The sequence below is a fragment of the Chlorocebus sabaeus genome, chromosome 15 (genome assembly GCF_047675955.1).
Source record: "Chlorocebus sabaeus isolate Y175 chromosome 15, mChlSab1.0.hap1, whole genome shotgun sequence".
Classification (NCBI taxonomy): Eukaryota; Metazoa; Chordata; class Mammalia; order Primates; family Cercopithecidae; genus Chlorocebus; species Chlorocebus sabaeus.
This window is the reverse complement of record NC_132918.1, coordinates 57,317,744-57,337,148: the sequence shown is the minus strand read 5'-3', so window position 1 is coordinate 57,337,148 and position 19,405 is coordinate 57,317,744. Positions and strand designations below refer to the sequence as shown.

General features: G+C 43.3%; 1 protein-coding gene across 5 annotated transcripts; it reads left to right on the top strand.

Moving 5' to 3' along the window:
- Nucleotides 1-2,569: 2,569 nt before the first annotated feature.
- CDV3 (CDV3 homolog) lies at nucleotides 2,570-19,101 on the top strand. 5 transcript variants are annotated; one of them, XM_038002876.2, is made up of 5 exons: nucleotides 2,570-3,214; nucleotides 3,969-4,045; nucleotides 12,859-13,004; nucleotides 15,397-15,556; nucleotides 15,990-19,101. In XM_038002876.2, the coding sequence occupies exons 1-5, from the start codon at nucleotides 2,975-2,977 to the stop codon at nucleotides 16,000-16,002; spliced, it is 636 nt and encodes a 211-aa protein (XP_037858804.1). In that variant the 5' UTR covers nucleotides 2,570-2,974; the 3' UTR covers nucleotides 16,003-19,101. The 5 variants fall into 5 exon arrangements, with proteins under 5 accessions (XP_037858804.1, XP_037858805.1, XP_072879703.1 ...); XM_038002877.2 differs by having other exon boundaries at nucleotides 2,571-3,214; nucleotides 17,176-19,101; XM_073023602.1 differs by having other exon boundaries at nucleotides 2,571-3,214; nucleotides 15,987-19,101.
- Nucleotides 19,102-19,405: the final 304 nt, after the last annotated feature.

Genomic DNA, 19,405 nt, shown 5'->3' with positions numbered 1-19,405 from the left:
AATTTTAGGGCAGGTGATTCAAAGAGTAAGGGACTAGCTTCACAGAGGAGAGAATTACTACAAACAATGACACAACCACAAAGACGCTGTTCTCTCTACTGGCCTGACCTGAATTTCTTACACATGATCAAGTTCTGGGAGCATGCCATCAATCACACTGAAAAATGTAGTGGGAAATTCTGCAGTGTCAGCCCTCAACGACTGTTCCTTCTGTGTATTTTCTCAAGTCATTAATTCTTTCAAGACGATGAATTGATAAGGACTTAAGAAATATATAAATAACTGAAACTCATTTATATCTAGATCTTCTCTTCTAGATTATAAGGGAATTGAAGGCAGGAATCACAAATTACTCACTTTCGAATAAAGCTCTTTGCCCTAAATATAGCTAAATAAGTGCTTCATAGAAGAGGAAAGAAAGAGAGGGAGGGGGCTGGGTGTGGTGACTCACGCCTGTAATCCCAACACTTTGGGAGGCCGAGGCAGGTGGATCACGAGGGTCAGGAGTTTGAGACCAGCCTGGCCAACGTGGTGAAACCCCGTCTGTACTAAAAATACAAAAATTAGCTGGGTGTGGTGGTGGGCACCTGTAATCCCAGCTACTTGGGAGGCTAAGGCAGGAGAATCGCTTGATCCTGGGAGGCAGAGGTTGCAGTGAGCCGAGATCGTGCCATTGCACTCCAGCCTGGTGACAAGAGCAAGATTTTGTCTCAAAAAATAAGTAAACAAACAAATAAATAAATAAATGAAAGAGAGGGAGGGAGGAAGGAGGAAAGAGGGGGAAGGAAGAAAATAGGAAGGGAGAAAGAAAGAAGGAAAGAAAAAAAAAAGGAAATGAATTTGATTAGCCATGGTAAGGGAGGGTAATGGTGATGGGCAGTACTAAACCTGGCCTGCATCACAGGAAGATACATGTTGTCATAGAAGGAAGTCACCTTGGCAGCTGTTTATGTTTGGGGAATAGTATATGTGTAAGCTCAAGCTACTTGCTGGCCAAGGCTAGGTCCTTGATTAATTTGACATTCAGAAGTTAGATTATTTTTCTTTTTTTTTTTTTTGTTTAGACGGAGTCTCGCTGTTGTTGCCCAGGCTGGAGTGCAATGGCGCGATCTCGGCTCACTGCAACTTCCGTGCCCCCCAGGTTCAAGCAATTCTCCTGCCTCAGCCTCCCGAGTAGCTGGGATTATAGGCGTTAGCCACCACACCCAGCTAATTTTTGTATTTTTAGTAGAGATAGGGTTTTATTATTTTGGTCAGGTTGGTCTCGAACTCCTGACCTCAGGTAATCCGCCTGCCTCGGCCTCCCAAAGTGCTGGGATTAGAGGTGTGAGCCACCGCGCTCAGCCATTAGTTAGTTCTTTAATAGCAGTGTAAGCAGGGGGTAGGAAAAGAGAAACTTTAATGGGGTAACTGTAAAGGAAAAGGTGAAGAAGTCACTCCATTTACTGGCTGAGTTCTATCTACCCCATAGGGCTACCAACATTTGTCTGAGTCATTTCCTCAGTGGTTGTGACAGCTCCCTCTCCTGCTTTTAGAAAGAGGAAGTAGAAAGTTTAAGAGCTTACTTTAGACCACCTTTTGCATATAGAATTCATTTCATTTTCAAGGCCCCAAGGGTATTTAAATGGGCTTTAAACCCATTTAAACCGGGCTTTCGCCTGGGCATTTTGGTCTCCACCCCTATGATAAGACAGTCTCCTCCTTTTATCAGGGATAGAAGCTAAGGATAAACTGCATCATCATCTAGACTCAAGTCAGGACATTAAGCAATGTGGTGGGGAGCTAATGCTGATTCTCTTCCCTTCCTCCCCCGTATCTTGTAAGAGCTAGTATACCCACTTTACAGATTAGGGACTTGAAGATGGAATTTATTGAACTTGAGCTTGGTAAACATAATCCAGAGGGTAGAGTTCAGACAAAATCCCTACCTACCAACCGGCCTATGAAAGATCTTTTAATAAACGGGACCTAAACTTCAGGATCACTGCTCCTCTCACTTTCACAATCAACCTGTAAAGAAAAAAAGTAATGGTTGCCACACCAGAGAGGGTGGAAGTACAGAAACGATCAGAGGAGAGGAACAATCTTTAACACAGTTGGCTTAACGCAGTGCCTCTCCGTTTCGCGAAAGTTCAAACGACTACTATGGGGCCACGGTTTGTTCCGGGCCAGGAAACACACGTGCATCCTGCGCATGCGCCCAAAAGGAACGCACTGCCCCTCCTGCTGGACCTCTTTAGCCAAGTCATCAACCAGCCCTCAAAATGCCCGCCCTCAAGACTAAACCCTCCGCCAATCGGAAAACCGGAATCGTCATGTACGTCACTTATTTTGCATATGCCCTCCTCTCCCCGCCCCCATTCCTGGACTCCGCCCCGTCTGGGTCACGGATTGTCACCTAAGCGCTTCGTCCTGGCACCTGATTGGCTCTCTTTCCAGCTCCGCCTCCATCTCCACCCACCGCCCGCGCCTTGGCGATCCCACAGCAGGAGGCAGAGCAAAGTACGCAGGCGCAGGCGCTACCTCTCTCTTCTAGCGGCCCGCCCTCCCTCCTCCCCCTCCCTCCCCTCCCCACCCCCTTCCCCTCCTCTCCGCGTCTGCGCCCGCGCGTCTTCCTCCGGCACGCGCCGCCGCTAGCCGAGCACTCTCGCCGAACCCTTTGGCTCGCGCGTGCCTTTTCCGCTCAGGTTGTGGGGAGAGCGGGATCCTGCTCCGCCGCCGCAGGAGCAGCGGCAGCCCCGGCAGCCTTGGGCGACAGCGGCGGAGCGCGAGCCCCCAGGCGGACCGTACCACCGCTCGCCAGCACGCAGGGGGAGCCGCCCGCCTCCCCGCGCACGCCTCGGCGACCCCGCGGGGCTGAGGCGTCGCCGCGCCCGGCAGCGTGAGCGCAGAGCCGGCCCGGACCCAGAGCTCGGAGCCCCGCGGGCCGCGCCCTCCGCCGGCCCCACCCATCCGGGTTGAGGAGGCCGAGGCCATGGCCGAGACGGAGGAGCGGAGCCTGGACAACTTCTTTGCCAAGAGGGACAAGAAGAAGAAGAAGGAGCGGAGCAACCGGGCGGCGAGTGCTGCGGGTGCAGCGGGCAGCGCCGGCGGAAGCAGTGGAGCCGCGGGTGCGGCTGGCGGTGGGGCGGGCACGGGGACCCGGCCGGGCGACGGCGGGACCGCCAGCGCGGGGACTGCGGGCCCAGGGGCCGCCACCAAGGCTGTGACGAAGGTGAGGGGCCGGGAGGCCGGCACTCGGGGCCCGGGCCGCGCGCCGGCGCCCCATGTGCCCGCCCCCGCCTGCCGGGGAAGCGTCCGGGAGGGGCCGCGGGGGCCGGGCGGACAGGCGAGGGCCGCCACGTGACGCAGGCTCCCCACTTCGGGCAGGGCTCGCCTGGGCCGGGACCCCTTCCGATACCCGCCCTGGAGCCGCCCTTCTCACCCCGCGTCGCTCGGCGTTAGCCAGGGCCCGGGCGGCGCCACCCTCCAGGGGCACTAGGTCTGGGGCCGCAGCGCCCAGCACAGAGCAGCGTTTATTGGGTGACGTCTAGGCTGAGTAATTCCGTGTGCTGACCTCAGCCCAGTAGTTTGAGCTGAATTTTCGCTTTCAGCAGCTGCATTTGTAGCAGCTCTTTTGTGATGGCTTAGTCTCTAAGCCCGTGAAAGAAAAAGAAAAGTCTCGGTGGCAAGGTTGGGGTAGAAATGTAGTTGTGAAATTCCTACTGACTTCTTCCTTCGACTTTTCTTAGTTGCTTAAAGTAACAGCTCTCGTGCAGGAACCCAGCGGAAGTACAGTGTTAGCCTATGAGCATGTTTGTCCTCCATGTAGCCTAGTTTGCCCCAGAACGAAGCAAGGGCTTTGACCGGTATATAAGTGCATACTCAGTTTAGGTTCCAGCCACTTGATCCACTTTTCGTAGTGTGTTATTTGCTTAGTTATATGTCTACAAATAGCTTTAATTGATCAAATGGCGTTTGTTTTACAGGACGAAGATGAGTGGAAAGAATTGGAGCAAAAAGAGGTTGATTACAGCGGCCTCAGGGTTCAGGCAATGCAAATAAGGTATGGTCTGGTTACAAATGTGTTTAGATAACTTTTAGGACAGATACTGGATACAAGTTAGGTTTTCCTTTGGCCCCAAAGCAGCATCATAGTAGCCTTGTGCTCTGGATACGCTTATTAGGACTCAAATGGGTTCTGTCTACTTCTCACTCCGTGAAGGCAGCCCTTCCGTGTGCTCATCAAATTAGCTACTGACTCTAAAATCCTGTGAGAGCTTGCCTACTTCCAGTTCTGTTGAGGCCTTTTCATTTGACACAGCTAAAATGGATTTTGTCACTTCAGAATTTTCACTGTTAACATCGGTGATTGTACTTAGTTTTGGTTTCAAAAATAAGGTGGATTTTTTCACATCCTCTCCAATAAGCAAGTGAATGTATTTTTGTAATTGAAATATATCATACTTAACGAGAGAGAGAGAGGTTTCATGTGTTCACATAGTGCAACCAACCTGTGCAATAAGCACGCAGGTCAAGAAACTTGAGTATTACTAATACAGAACAAGGTTCGCCTCCTAACACCTAGTCACTGCATTCACCTTCAACACAACCACTATCCATAATTTTTTCTAAAACTTAATAGGAATGGAATTATATGTGTAAACATATTATTTTTTAAAGTTCAAGAAAACAGTAATTTTTAAAAATTGGGTAGTTTAGAAGATTTGAAATTAACATTTTGTTAAGTCCAGTCTATGGCAGTCAACTTTGATGCTAAGTGCCATTATTTTGGAGGGTTCATAAAGTAGGAAAAAAACAAGTGAAGATATGGATCTGCTTTAAGATTAAGAAATCCTTTGCTCCCAGTTTAAAGAAAAAAGGATTTTGATAAACTGTCTCCAGTTTGAAGCTTGCATTTTATAGGCAATGCCAGGGAGTGCGAGGCACAGTGGAGGAAATACTTTCCTTAACTGAAAACTGTCTTTTGACCTCTCTGGATGTTAGTATCTATAGCTTTAGATAACTTTTTCAAAAAGCAGTGTTAATAATTTGTTGAATACTACCACAGCTAGGCATTAATGTCCTGTGAAAACATCGTTTTGTGATCTTAGCCAAAGTGAAACCCCCGACTGATAATGGGAAGCTTTCAGGAACGGTAGCTTCTCCACTCTTGAGATTTCTTTGTAGTGGTGTTGAGTAGAAGTGATTAGACTTAAGTTTGATTCCCAACCACTTGTTGGCTTCCTTCATGTATCTTCATCTTTTCTGCCTCCTGGGGCTTGACCTGTAAAGAATGGGGGAAGAGGGGATGTGAGGTTCTTACCATTTGGGGTTGTGGAACCGCCTGTGTGTGTGGCTCCTGTTCTGTTGTAAAATTTGGCTCTTCTTAAATCTTTTCTTTCCTAAGTGACTGCAGGTTCTTGAAAACGTGAGTGACTGTAAGAATAGTGTTTGGCCATGTCGAACTTGGCAAAAGTAGCACTTTACTGAAGATAAAATTTTGGTTTCAAGTTCACTGACGATTAGAAATTGATTTTATTAAACTATGGATATTATTTAAACAGAACCTGTGTTTTTTCTGTTATTGACTATAAGTTACATGTTCATCTTCAGGGTTATTTTGGTCTTGATCTATTTTGGTTACTCTTGAGATCGTGAAAAGTGTCTTAAATAACTTACATACTTCACCCTTGCCAGGGATATAAGTAAGCATCAGCTAGTACAAGCATTTAAGTTCTGCTCAACCTAAAGTAGAGTAGCTTTTATATTGTCTTTTGTTTTCTTAACATCTAGTTATTGGCCTGAAGTGGCCATCCTAGTAGAGGTATTCCACTAACCTGCAACACTGAGAAACTCTCCTTCCCATATGCTCATCCACCAATCTCTGCTACATGTGCTTTATCTTATTCTCTTTCTCAATATACTGAGAGTTAGCTGCAGATGTCACCGTCAGTCTTTTTTTTTTTTTTTTTTTTTTTTTTTGAAACAGAGTTTCGCTCTTGTTGCCCAGGCTGGAGTACAGTGGCATGATCTAAGCTCACCACAACCTCCAACCCCTGGGTTCAAGCGATTCTAATGCCTCAGCCTCCCGAGTAGCTGGAATTACAGGCATTTGTCACCGCACCCGGCTAATTTTGTATTTTTAGTAGAGACGGAGTTTCTTCCTGTTGGTCAGGCTGGTCTCGAACTCCTGACCTCAGGTGATCCGCCTGCCTCGGCCTTCCAAAGTGCTGGGATCACAGGCGTGAGCCTCTGAGCCCAGCCGGATGTCACATACAATCTTAAAGTTCTTGACGCTGGTCCTTATAGTAGTTAGCATGTTAGGCCTTTACCTGTACTGAAAGGGGAAAGTTTTCATTAGCAGCAAACATACTATATATTAAGATCCTATTTCACATTTACCAACCAGCTCAAGACTTAATACCAGGGTACTTAAATTAATTTTGTGTCTAAGTTAATCTTATTCAAGATCATGCCGTTATAGACAAATTCTTGAGCAGGAAGTCATTGAGGTGGTTATAAAGGAACCTGTCACTTGAGTTAGATTCTTGGTTGTTTGTAGGCCCTCTAGGCCTCTTTCATCTCTTATTTTTTTATATTTTTGAGACAGTCTCACTTTGTCACCCCGGTTGGAATGCAGTGGCATGATCATAGCTCACTGTAGTCTTGAACTCCTGGGCTCAAGTGATCCTCCCACCTCAGCCTCCCAAGTAGCTGGGGCTACCGGTGTGAGTTGCCACCCCTGACTAATCTTACTTTTTTTCTGTAGATGGGGACTGTGTTCCTGGGCTGATCTCAAAACTCCTGGCCTCAAGTGATCTTCTCAAAGTACAGGAATCACAGGCATGAGCTGCTGGGCCCAGCTACTTCCATCTTTAAAATGGATTTTTTGGAGAGTGTTAGAAAGATTTAGTTCTTGAAGGCATACAGTGTTGAGTGTTTGTCATGTTTCAGTAAATAATTGAGTTCTTGGAGCCCAGTGGTTTTCTAGAAACTTTGGTGAGAAATCTAGACTTAAACCTGTTAGGTAGAGCTGGTTATGTTATCCAAGGTGGATTATTCTAGCAAATACGTGACTACTTTGCTAGACATTGTGAGGTTTTCTGGTTGTAGAAATAAGTCATGCTCTAATAGACGACAGTAGATAATTTCAAAGAGATGTGCAAGGTGCTCTGGGGCAGAGGAGAGACATTTCATCATCCATGAATGGGTCAGGAAAGATTTCTTTGGATGAGGTGCAGTGACATTTTAAGCCTGCAGGCCAGGCATAGCTGATCAGGCCATGTTTATCTCGCCAGTTTACTGTTGCAGCAGTGGTATGTATAATAGGGACAAACCTGTGAGATACCCGGTATTCCAGCAGCTCAGTCCAGTCTGATTCTTGTTTTAGCTGCTTCCCCCTAGTGTTGGGGAAGGGGAGTTAGGATGTATAAATTCCCAAGTCTCGAGGTAGAGAGAGAAGGCTGTTCTATTCTTTATAAATATACTGCTGCAGGATGTGTGATCCTATCAGCCTTACTAAAGAAAATGCATTTCTCAAATCTCAAAGTAGAGAATATTTCTGCGTCATGCCTTAGAGCTATAAAGAGGATAAAATAAATGTAAAAGGTAATGTGAAATAATATAGCCTCTGGAATCCCACACTATTTTGCCCCTGCTACTCTGTAGGCCTGGGGAAGGTACTTAAGTTTCCTCATACATACATACAGTGGGTCTCTTGCCTGCCTTAGTGTTACTGTGAGGTTTAACTTTGTACAGTGGGGTGGAATGCTGGCTGCCGCAGTAGATATTCAGTAAATCTTCCTTTTGTATCGTCATTACTCTCCTCACCCTACCAGTAGTGCCTTACAGGCTTACATGTATTTAAGACTGTGTATGTGGAATTGTGATGAATTTACAGCAGTATCGTAGTGTTTATTTATAACATTTAGCTAATGAGAAGCTATATATTAGGATCAAACACTGAATTTCAGCCTGTCTCCTGTGGAAATAACCATTTGGAACTTGTTTCTTGTTCTGCTGTGACATTTGGAGAGTTGATGCTTTCTGAAATATGTAAATATGAAAAAGCAATAAAATATATAAATCATTTCTACCCTGCTAACTGGCATTTAGGCAAGCCCTCTAAGCTTCTCTGGGCTTCAGTTCCTCATTGTTGGATGAAGAGTTTTTTTGGCTTGGTCATTCTTTTTTTTTTTTTTTTGATAGAGTTTTTGCTTTTGTTACCCAGGCTGGGGTGCAGTGGCATGATCTCTGCTCACTGCAACCTCCGCCTCCCAAGTTCAAGCGATTTTCCTGCCTCAGCCTCCCAAATAGCTGGGATTACAGGCATATGCCACCACGCCTAGCTAATTTTTGTATTTTTAGTAGAAACAGGGTTTCACCATGTTAGTTAGGCTGGTCTTGAACTCCTGACCTCCGGTGATCTGCCCGCCTCTGCCTCCCAAAGTGCTGGGATTACAGGCGTGAGCCACCGTTCCCGGTTGATGAAGGGTCTTGACTAAACAATGTCCACATGCTTAGTTTAGTATTTCAGAATCTTAACGCAAAATACTTATTTATTTTTATTATTATTACACTTTAAGTTCTAGGGTACATGTGCACAACGTACAGGTTTGTTACACAGGTATACCTGTGCCATGGTGGTTTGCTGCACCCATCAACTCGTCATTTACATTAGGTATTTCTCCTAACTATCCCTCCCCCAGCTCCCTACCCCCCAGCAGACCCTGGTGTGTGATATTCCCCTCCTTGTGTCTGTGTGTCCTCATTGTTCAACTCCCACTTAGGATGAGAACATGCAGTGTTTGGTTTTCTGTCTTTGTGATAGTTTGCTGAGAACGATGGTTTCCAGCTTCATCCATGTCCCTGCGAAGGACATTAGCTCATCCCTTTTTATGGCTGCATAGTATTCCATGGTGTATATGTGCTACATTTTCTTTATCCAGTCTATTATTGATGGACATTTGGAAAAACCCAAAATATTTATTAAAAAAAATTTTTTTTGGCCAGGCACAGTGGCTTACGCCTGTAGTCCCAGCACTCTGGGAGGCTGAGGCAGATGAATTACGTGAGGTCAGGAGTTTGAGACCAGTCTGGCCAACATGGTGAAACCCTGTCTCTACTAAATACACAAAATTTTGCTGGGCATGATGGCGCAAGCAGCTACTTGGCAGGCTGAGATAGGGGAATCGCTTGAACCCAGGAGGTGGAGGTTGCAATGAGCCAAGATCACGCCATTGCTCTTCAGTCTGGGCAACAGGAGTGAAACTCCATCTCAAAAAAAAAAATAGAGACAGGGTCTCACCAGGTTGCTCAGGCTGGTTTTGAACTCCTGGCCTCAAATGATCCTCCCACCTCGGCCTTCCAAAGTGCTGGGATTATGGGCATGAGCCACCGCACCTGGCCAAGAGTCCAAAATACTAAGTTGTTCTCCTTGTGCCTTTTATTATTGATGTACAGTCCCTCTAATTAAACAGATTATGCTTATTTTTTGGTAATAGTTTGTAACGTGCGTATATTTTAAATTTGTGGTTTTTAAATTTTTTAATTTTTTCCCTAAGGGCAAGGAGATGTTAGACACTAGACAGTAAAAAAGAAAACTTCAAGTTGAGATACTGTCACTATTCCGTCAGACCAAATAGGAGTTTTTATTTAAAAGCTTTCTGTGAGGCTGAGCGTGGTGGCTCACTCCTGTAATCCCAACACTTTGGGAGGCAGAGTTAGGAGGATCACTTGAGGCCAGGAGTACACGACCAGCCTGGGCAAGACCCTGCCTCTACAAAAAATGTAAAAAAGTAAAATTAGCCAGTCATGGTGGTCTGCACCTGTAGTTCTACCTTACTTGGGAGGCTGAGGTGGGAGTATCTCTTGAGCCCACAGTGAGCTAAGATTGGGCCTCTGTACTCCAGCCTAGGTAACAGAGCAAGACCCTGTCTCTAAAAAAATTTTAAAAATAAAAAACGATTTTTTGTGTGTAGGTTATAAAAGTAATATGTTTGTTTTTAGAAATTTTTTGAAAAAATTTAGCAGCATAAAATGTAAGAATTATCTGTAGTCTCTTCTGCTTAGGAATAATCAGTGAATAGTGCTGATTATTAAGGGCTTGTCAGCTCCATTTTACATAAGAGGAAATTGAGGAATAAAGAAATTAGTGCCATATTCAAAGTTTCCTGGCTGGTAAGTGGCAGAGCCTGGATTTGAACCAGGAAGCCTGACTTTAGAATCTGCTCCTAATTGCTTGCTGCATGAAGAAGATAAAGTCATACATTCTCGCACCCAGAGCTACTCTATAATATAAACTTTTTAAAAATTGTTGTAGATATTTTTGTATTTATTAGGTATGTAGCTGTTGTTTTAGTGAATTTTTGGTTTATATGACATGAATACTACCTCCAAGTCAGCATAGGCTTTACATTTTAAATGGCTGTATAGAATTCTCTTACATGTTAATGAAAAGGAAAACTGAGGGATGGCTTGGCTGTATTTTTTCTTTCTTTTAAATTGCTTTTTTTTTCTTAGATCTCTTAGGGATGAATTGACATATTCTCTATCCTTTTTCCTCTCAGATAAAGTTGTAAGTAAAATCTTGCTGTAAATGTAGATGAGATAGATCTGTTCTTCTTTTCCCTCTCTTCCTTATTGCCACTCCAGCCTCTAAATTCTGCAGTTACCTCTGATTAGTAGGTAATTCATACAATGCTGCCATTATTTTTTATTTTTTATTTTTGACACGGGGTCTCACTCTGTCACCCAGGCTGGAGTGCAGTGGTGCAATCTCGGCCCACTACAGCCTCTGCCTCCTGGGTTCAACCAATTCTCCTGCCTCAGCCTCCCAAGTAGCTGAGATTACAGGCATGTGCCACCACACCCAGCTAATTTTTGTGTTTTTAGTAGAGACAGGGTTTTGCCATATTGGCCAGGCTGGTCTCGAACTCCTGACCTCAGGTGATCCGCCTACCTCGGCCTCCCAAAGTGCTGGGATTACAGGTGTGAACCATCGTGCCCAGCCAGTGCCATTATGTTTGAATGGCATTTTGCCACTTTTTTTTTTTTTTTGAGTTGGAGTCTCGCTCTGTCACCCAGGCGGGAGTGCAGTGGTGCGATCTCAGCTTACTGCAAGCTCCGCCTCCCGGGTTCACGCTATTCTGCCTCAGCCTCCCAAGTAGCTGGGACTACAGGCGTCTGCCACCACGCCCGGCTAATACATATATATATGTGTGTGTGTGTGTGTGTGTGTGTGTGTGTATATATATATATATTTTTTTTTTTTTGGTAGAGACAGAGTTTCACCATGGTCTTGATCTCCTGACCTCATGGTCCGCCTGCCTCAGCCTCCCAAAGTGCCACTTTATTTTTTTCTAAGTATCTTTAAAGGAGACTGTCAAGCTGGTCGTATAGCCAGCTCGCGTCTTGTTTTAATAGAAATGGAAGGAAAGCATCCTTAGATATCCTTTTGCAGAAGCCAGGAGAGGCTGTGATGTTCCCAAGGTTAAACAGTTAAGAGAGGCAGGGTGGTAAGTGAAAGGCCAGGGACAGAGTTTTGGGAACCACCCTTTTTTTTATAGGAAGGTGGGGAAAACGTAAAATGGTGAAGGAGTTGAGAAGCTTGAAGACCTAGGAAAAGCCACCATTGTCATGAAAAATAATTTTATGAAAAGGTTGGTAGTTGAGTATCTTCTGCCAGGTGTGTCTTCAAGGTGAAGAGCTGCAGAAAGGACGTTTGATTTAGCCATTATTATGCTTTAATATCCCTGTGGTCAGTATCCCGTTTGTCAAGAGACAAAAATATATACACTTGGCAATTTAGGACATGTAAAGTTACATAAAATAATAAAAAGTAATCCAACAAAAAGAGAAATAATCAAAGATGCCTAGGAGAAATAGATTATGACTCAAGTCAATTCAAGAATAAATTAATTAGCATTGAGAAAATACTGCAAGCAGTCTTAAGATGGTATGTTACCACTGAGGGTATCTTTTCCATTTATAACATCTGGAAAGCCGAAGACTGAGCTCTTATATATTTTTTTAAACAGGTGATAAATACATGTCTGATGTTAGGGGCTAGTTCTATCCTTTGTAAACATGGCACATACTTGTTTTCATCTGCTGGAATGTGAATTCTGATTCTGAGAGCATTTTACATGTGCTAAAGGATTGGCAAATAAAATTATACAACTTTCAAAACCCTTCATTTGTCACTAAAAATATGCTTACCATAAATGCCTGTTTGTACACTTTGGTGCAAGGAAAATTTTGTAATCGTGCTCTTAATCCTTCAGCTCACTCTCTTTGCATTTCAGGTTGTATCATCCTCTCTTCCCTCCCTTAGTCACTTGAGGCGGTAACTGGGGTCCTGCTCTTACGTGGGGTCCTGTAAACCATCAGGCATATTGTCACAGAGGCACATCAGTATTTTTTTTTTTTTTTTTTTTTTTTCCTTCAGACAGAGTCATGCTCTGTCACCAGGAGGGAGTGCAGTGGCACAATTTCAGCTCACTGCAGCCTCCGCCTTCTGGGTTCAAGGGATTCTCCTGCCTCAGCTTCCCCTGTAGCTGGGATTACAGGGGTGTGCCCCCATGCCTGGCTAATTTTTGTATTTTTAGTACAGATGGGTTTCGCCATGTTGCCCAGCCTGGTCTTGAACTCCTGACCTCAGGTGATCCATCCACCTTGGCCTCCCAAAGTCCTGGGATTACAGGTGTGAGCCACTGTACCCGGTCTCACTTTTTAAATAAGTAAGACGTTCAGTCTCAAAAGAGATTAAGTGACTTCTTCAGGGTTGTACCGATAATCACGGATAAAACTAAGGATTTGGACTGAAAATTTTCTTGGTGGTTCCTTAATGAATTTACATGTTTGCTTTTCCAACAGTGAAAAGGAAGAAGATGATAATGAAAAGAAACAAGATCCAGGTGATAACTGGGAAGAAGGTGGAGGTGGTGGTGGAGGTATGGAAAAATCTTCAGGTCCCTGGAATAAAACAGCTCTGGTCCAAGCACCTCCTGCTCCAGTAATCGGTAATTTTACTATTTCAGTTTCAGAAAGATATCTAATTTATATATGATTTTATATGTGGTCCACTTTCAACTCGGTGCATGATTATGGTGGGGTGAGAAGGAGGGGCTCCTTTCCATTCCTGGTTGAGTGGGATGTGTGTGTATCTTGTTAAAGACTTCAAAATCCTAAAGAAAAGGAATCTGGAAGTTAAAAGACATACTTTTGTCCTATATGTTGCTGTAAAATTTGTATGTAGATAGTCTAGTCGATTCCAGTTTCGTTTATTTAAATTGAGCATTCTAATATTCTCTTTAAATATTAACTACTTGCTAGTGGAGGAAAAGGTAAGGAAAAGACTTCAATTTACTAGAATCCAAGGTAAGCTTCATTTGGGGTTTTTAGTAGTAATTACCTAGGGTTGGGTAGAACTCCAAAAGTTTTCATGAGAGAGAAAATTCTTAAAGCTTTTATCATTTAAAATATTTTTGACAGCTGAGTAAGGACAAAGACAAGGAGCCCTTGTCTTCACTTGTGCTTTGTCTTTTTCATTCCCTTTAACTTTACTGTTTTTTGAAGCATGAATTCTCAACAGGACTGATGTTATCATTCTCAAGGGGGTAAAAGTTGCTTCTTACAGAGTGAAGGAATCTTATACCTTATCAGTCATTTGTGGCCTGCGAAAAGGCTAGAGTGCATAAACAGATGTATAGTTTATCTGCAGTATTAAAATTTTATGGAGTGGGGGGCAGTTGGGAAACAGATATCTGAAAGGTCTCCTTAGGGCGATAATGAAAGTTTAAGAGCACTACTTTAAAGAAATGTATACTCATTGTTTTATTTAGAATGGCATAAAGAATAACTTATCACTCCAAATCTTGCTATGCTGAAATCACACAGATAACTACTGTATTTTTTAGAGACGGTTTCACTCTGGCCCAGGCTTCAGTGCAGTGGTGCAAAGTGGCTCATTGCAGCCCCTCAACTGCTTGGACTCAAGTGATTCTCCCACCCCAGCCTTCCAAGTAGACTACCAGGGCATGCCACCTGTTTATTTTATTGTGGAGATGAGATCTCACTATGTTGCCCAGGCTAGTCTCCAACTCCTGGGTTCAAGCAATCCTGCCACCATAGCTTCCCAAAGTGCTGGGATTACAGATGTGAGCCACCACACCCGGTCTTATGTTTTTAAATCTTTAGAATCTTTTTGTTTTGTTTGAGACAGAGTCTGGCTCCTGACTTCAAGTGATCTGCCTGCCTCGACATCCAAAAGTGCTGGGATTACAGGCGTGAGCCATCATGCCTGGTTAGAATTTTTTTTTCTTTCTTTCTTTCTTTTTTTTTTTTTTTTTTCCAATAGACAAAGTCTCATTCTCTTGCCCAGGCTGGAGTGCAGTGGCACAGTCTTGGGTCACTGCAGCCCCCACCTCCCAGGTTCAAGCTAGTCTCCTGCCTCAGCCTCTCGAGTAGCTGGGATTATAGGCATGCACCATCATGCCCTGCTAATTCTTTGTATTTTTAGTAGAGATTGGGTTTCACCATGTTGGCCAGGCTAGTTTCGAACTTCTGACCTCAGGTGATCTGCCTGTCTCGGGCTCCCAAAGTGCTAGGATTACAGACTTGAGCCACCACGCCCCAGCCCCAGCTAGAATCTTAAAAAATAACCACACTGGCATTTCATTCAATAAATTCTTTACATATGGCATCTTAATCAGTCCCCCCCCAATCAGGTAAAGAAGTAATTCATATTTATTGGTAGGGAAACTGAGGACTATTTAAGTCCTATTCTGAAAGGCAGTCCCTGATGAGACCAGTCATCCAGTCCCAGCAGATTCCTTTTCTACTTCCAGTAATTTGGCTTGTGGAACTCACCATTTACGTGGATTACTAAAGTTGTACATGGAGGAGGAGTTAGAATACTACCCTAGAAAAATAGAATGTTTTCACTTTTCTTTTTTCTGTTTTGAGAGACAGAGTCTTGTTCTGTTGCCCACGCTGGAGTGCAGTGGCTCAATATCGGCTCACTGCAACCTCTGCCTCCCAGGTTCAGGCCATTCTCCTGCCTCAGCCCCCTGAGTAGCTGGGATTACAGGCGTCTGCCATCACGCCCGGCTAAGTTTTGTATTTTTTGTAGAGACAGTGTTTCACCATGTTGGCCCAACTGGTCTTGAACTCCTGACCCCAGGTGATCCACTCACCTCAGCCTCCCAGAGTGCTGGGATTACAGGTGTGAACCACCACACCTGGCCTGTTTTCACTTTAGACATTTTCTGAAATAACTTTCCTTCTGTTGTCTGACCCAGAGACCCTGGTATTGTTTTTTCTGTAATTGTTAAATGATTGGGAATGCAAGAATAGCTTATTAAAATGCTGAACATTTGAATAGTTTATCTAAAAATTGTTTTAAAATATTAGTTACAGAAACCCCAGAACCGGCAATGACTAGTGGTGTGTATAGGCCTCCTGGGGCCAGGTTAACCACAACAAGGAAAACACCACAAGGACCACCAGAAATCTACAGCGATACACAGTTCCCATCCCTGCAGTCAACTGCCAAGCACGTAGAAAGCCGGAAGTAAGTACTATAAGTAATTGCATTTTGTTTAGGACTTCTGTTCCTCGGCCAGGGAGTGGGATATAGGGCATACCCACCCAAGGGAGACTATTCCTTAACTAATGAAGCCTGAGCTTCAGCTGACAGGCAGCTAAGAGTCAGGATGGAACTTTATATACCTAGAAGGGAGGAAAGGGGGAGGGCAAAGAGCATTGGAGACTGACTTTGTCTTCTGTCTGCAAAAGTTTCTCTTAGCCCTGGTTTATGTTGTTTTATAGCAATGACAAGTTTTAATGTAGTTAAAATTCTTTTATAATTGAGTGGCTTTTGCTCCTTATAATATGGAAACTAGAAATATAAAAACGCTGTGTAATTATATTCCCAGTTAATGTGACTATAGACAGAAGATGTTGGCATTTATAAATCTAATATTAAAATAATCTTATTTCAGCAGGTACTTAAAATGAATGCTACCTGGAATTAAATGACTACATATGGCACAACTACATCTTACTTAGGGACATGAATTTTTTAAAATAAAATGGGAAGAAATGTAAATGACATCAGATGGAAATGTTTTTTGGGGTGGCTTTTAGAATAAATCCCAGCCTTTTTGCCACTTTGAGAGCACAGCTGGCTTGAATTTAAACCTCCACGTGGACTTGCTCCTCTGCTCTGTCTTAAAAAATGTATAAGGGACCTTTGGAAGGGCAGTGATTCACCACACTCAAGTTTCTTTACCTGATCTAATCAGATCCACTCCCACAAAATTGATGTGAGGAGGAATCATTGACTAATGAGTAGAATTTACTTGAATGAGAAAAATTGTTACCCTTGTGCATAAAGAGAGAGATGTATTATCTATTACTTGCTAAAAGTGAAAGTCTTAGGAGGAATGTCATCACACAGCTTTTAACAGTTTTCTTCAAGTTTGTCCTGAAATAGGGTCACGTTTAATACTATTCAGTAGAAGATAGGACCCTAGAGCTTCAGTACAGCGTTCTGTGTTTTCTGTTCGAATTGAAGCCTTAAAATGGTTTGATAAGGATTTTATATACGCCCACTCCTACCCCTCCCCAGGATTCTTCTAAGGGGTGGCTTTTTTTTTTAAATTCAAGGACAAGTATTTTCAAAAACCCTAGTGAAGAAAAAATATTTACTGATTACATTTCTTTTCCCTTAGGGATAAAGAAATGGAGAAGAGCTTTGAAGTAGTAAGACACAAAAATAGAGGTAGGGATGAGGTTTCAAAAAACCAGGCCCTTAAACTTCAGCTAGACAACCAGTATGCTGTGCTTGAAAATCAGAAAAGCAGCCACTCACAATACAATTAAGGAATGGGCTTTGCTAACCCTTCTGAGGTAACTAGACTGCAACTAACCACCACCAACAGTCAGTCATCATCTGATCTCTGCTGGACCTACAGACACCGATGCAGACCACTCAATTTCCTGACCGGCCCTATTGCACTATGGAAGTTAAAGTGTCGCGACTGCTCTATACATATTGGATTTAGGGGAATTTTCATTGTTATATAAATGTGTGAACTAGTTTCAACAGTGTTCTTTCATATTTACTCTGCAAATACAAAAAACCAAAACCTGCAGCCAGTGGTCATTTCAAAATCTTTTTATGTTCAGATACTGAGCCTTCATAAGGGTTGACTACCTCAGATTTGCTGCACTCATTGTGGACTTCATGTGGATCACAACTTCTGGATAAGAAGATTACAACTATTAAGTGTTGATGTGAACCTTGCAACCAGCTCTACTGGATTCTTACCAGAAATCCTGCATAAAAAGTCAGCCATCTGGGTTCTGATCTGCTGTAAAAGATGAAGATTTAAGTGACCTTAATTAACCTGTCCTGTGCCCTACCCTTAAGGAATACTCTATGTAATAGGCTGTGGCTATATTATACTTCCTGGAACACGCCGCTGAAAAGAACTGATGTGTTCAGATCATCTGTGTAGGGCTGTGATTTGTAATTTAAACTTTAATTGTATTCTGAGGTAACCACAAAATAAATTCAACCAAACTGGGGTCCACCAAGTAGGGGAAGGGGTAAGGGAGAGAATAATCTTTTTTTTTTTTTTTTGGTAATTTTTTTTTATTCGGATAGTGCTTTTTTGTTTTGTTTTTCTGCATTAAGGCCTTTTTTGCTTTGACTTGAAATAAGTTCTTTGACAGAGCATATTGCTTCGTTAAGTAAGTAACCTAAAGTATGCATTAGGATTGTGAAATGTCTTCGTGAGTATGCCAATCCTGAGGGTGGAACCAAATAGCCTTTGATGTAAAGGGCAGTGGATTCTGGAGGCTCTACTTCAGGTGCTGCTAATGCCTCTTCTAATCAGGTCTAAATTGTGTAGTAAACTGCAGTGGGAAGAAAATGCTTTCTGCTCAGGCTAAGGGGTTCACTGATCTGTCCTTACAAATTCAGAGCAACATGAGCAAAACCTCAGCTAAAATCCATTTAAGCGTCATGGATTGTGCATGATCTTTGATAAGAATTCCTCATGTACTTGTGCCCAGTTTTTCAAGGTATTGGCTGTTCTATCGATGCAGTGATTGTCCCAGCTAGCTCTGTTTTCAACCTTTTGGTGTGTCTTTATGTTCATTTGGAGAGTCAGGGCGAAAGACAGGTGATGTAGCACTTCTGTTTTTAATAATTACAGCTTCAAATACCTATTAATAGTTGGGGTCCTTTAGAGGGACTTGAGGAAGCCACCCAGGATTGCAGAAGAGTGTCCACCTAACAAGATGGTCTGGCAGTTTCCTAGTTTTGTATCTTTGGTTCAATAGAAATATCTGAAAGTGGTAATGTGACCACTTGATGCAGAGTCCGGGTTTCTCTATAATAAATCCCTTTGCCAAATGCATGAGTTGCAGACTTGCTATTGGCAAGAGTGAAGCAAGTGGGTGAGTAAAACTATTTTGATGTGGGAGCATTTTCAGATAGGAGTTTAGTCTTGATGAAAGTGTCCGTGCAGGAATTGGACTCCAGGGAGGGTTACAGTATCTCCTGACGGGACCTGCCACTCACATCTGGGCAATAATGTTGACATTTGAGGTGGCAGGCAAGATGCCTGCCTTCTAATCTATTTGGGTGAGTAGTTGAGCCAGCCAAGGGGAGGTTGAATGATTAAATCAGAAATGGGATTCTTGGTAAACTGAAGACTATTTGGGAACGAAAAACCTTAAAAAATAGGCTCTTCATCGTTGAACTGTGTATTTTCCCTGCATTTTTTTCCCCACAAAATTTTGTTGGGGGTTGTGTTACTGAAGAATGAACAGAGATGAGTAAGTGGAGGTGTTATGTAAAGGCATACTGTACTCGAAATCTGAAGACCTGCAGCAGATTTAAATTACAACTCTTGTTATAACTTTTTAAAAGATTGTGAAAATATCAAAATGTACATGAATCAAGTTTTAATATACTGTGTGATGGGTGGATGAGGCTGTCCGTTGTACCATTTGTTTGAATTCTCAGGCATGGTTTGGCAGTGCAAGAACTCTGTAACATTAACAAATTCAATAAAAAGTAAATATATGGATTTTGGACTGTAATGGTTATTTTAAAGCCTTATTTTGTCTTTGAAAATGGTGAGTTGAGGTCATACCTCGCTGTGGGAAGGTGAAGATGCTCTAAACTCAGGAGTGTACTTTTTTTCCTTTTTTTTTTTTTTTTGTTTGAGACAGTCTCACTCTGTCACCCAGGCTGGAGTGCAGTGGTGTGATCTCAGCTCACTTCATCCTCCGCCTCCCCAGTTCAAGTGATTCTGCCTCAGCCTCCTGAGTAGCTGGGATTACAGGCACGTACCACCACACCAGCTAATTTTTGTATTTTTAGTAGAGATGGAGTTTCACCATG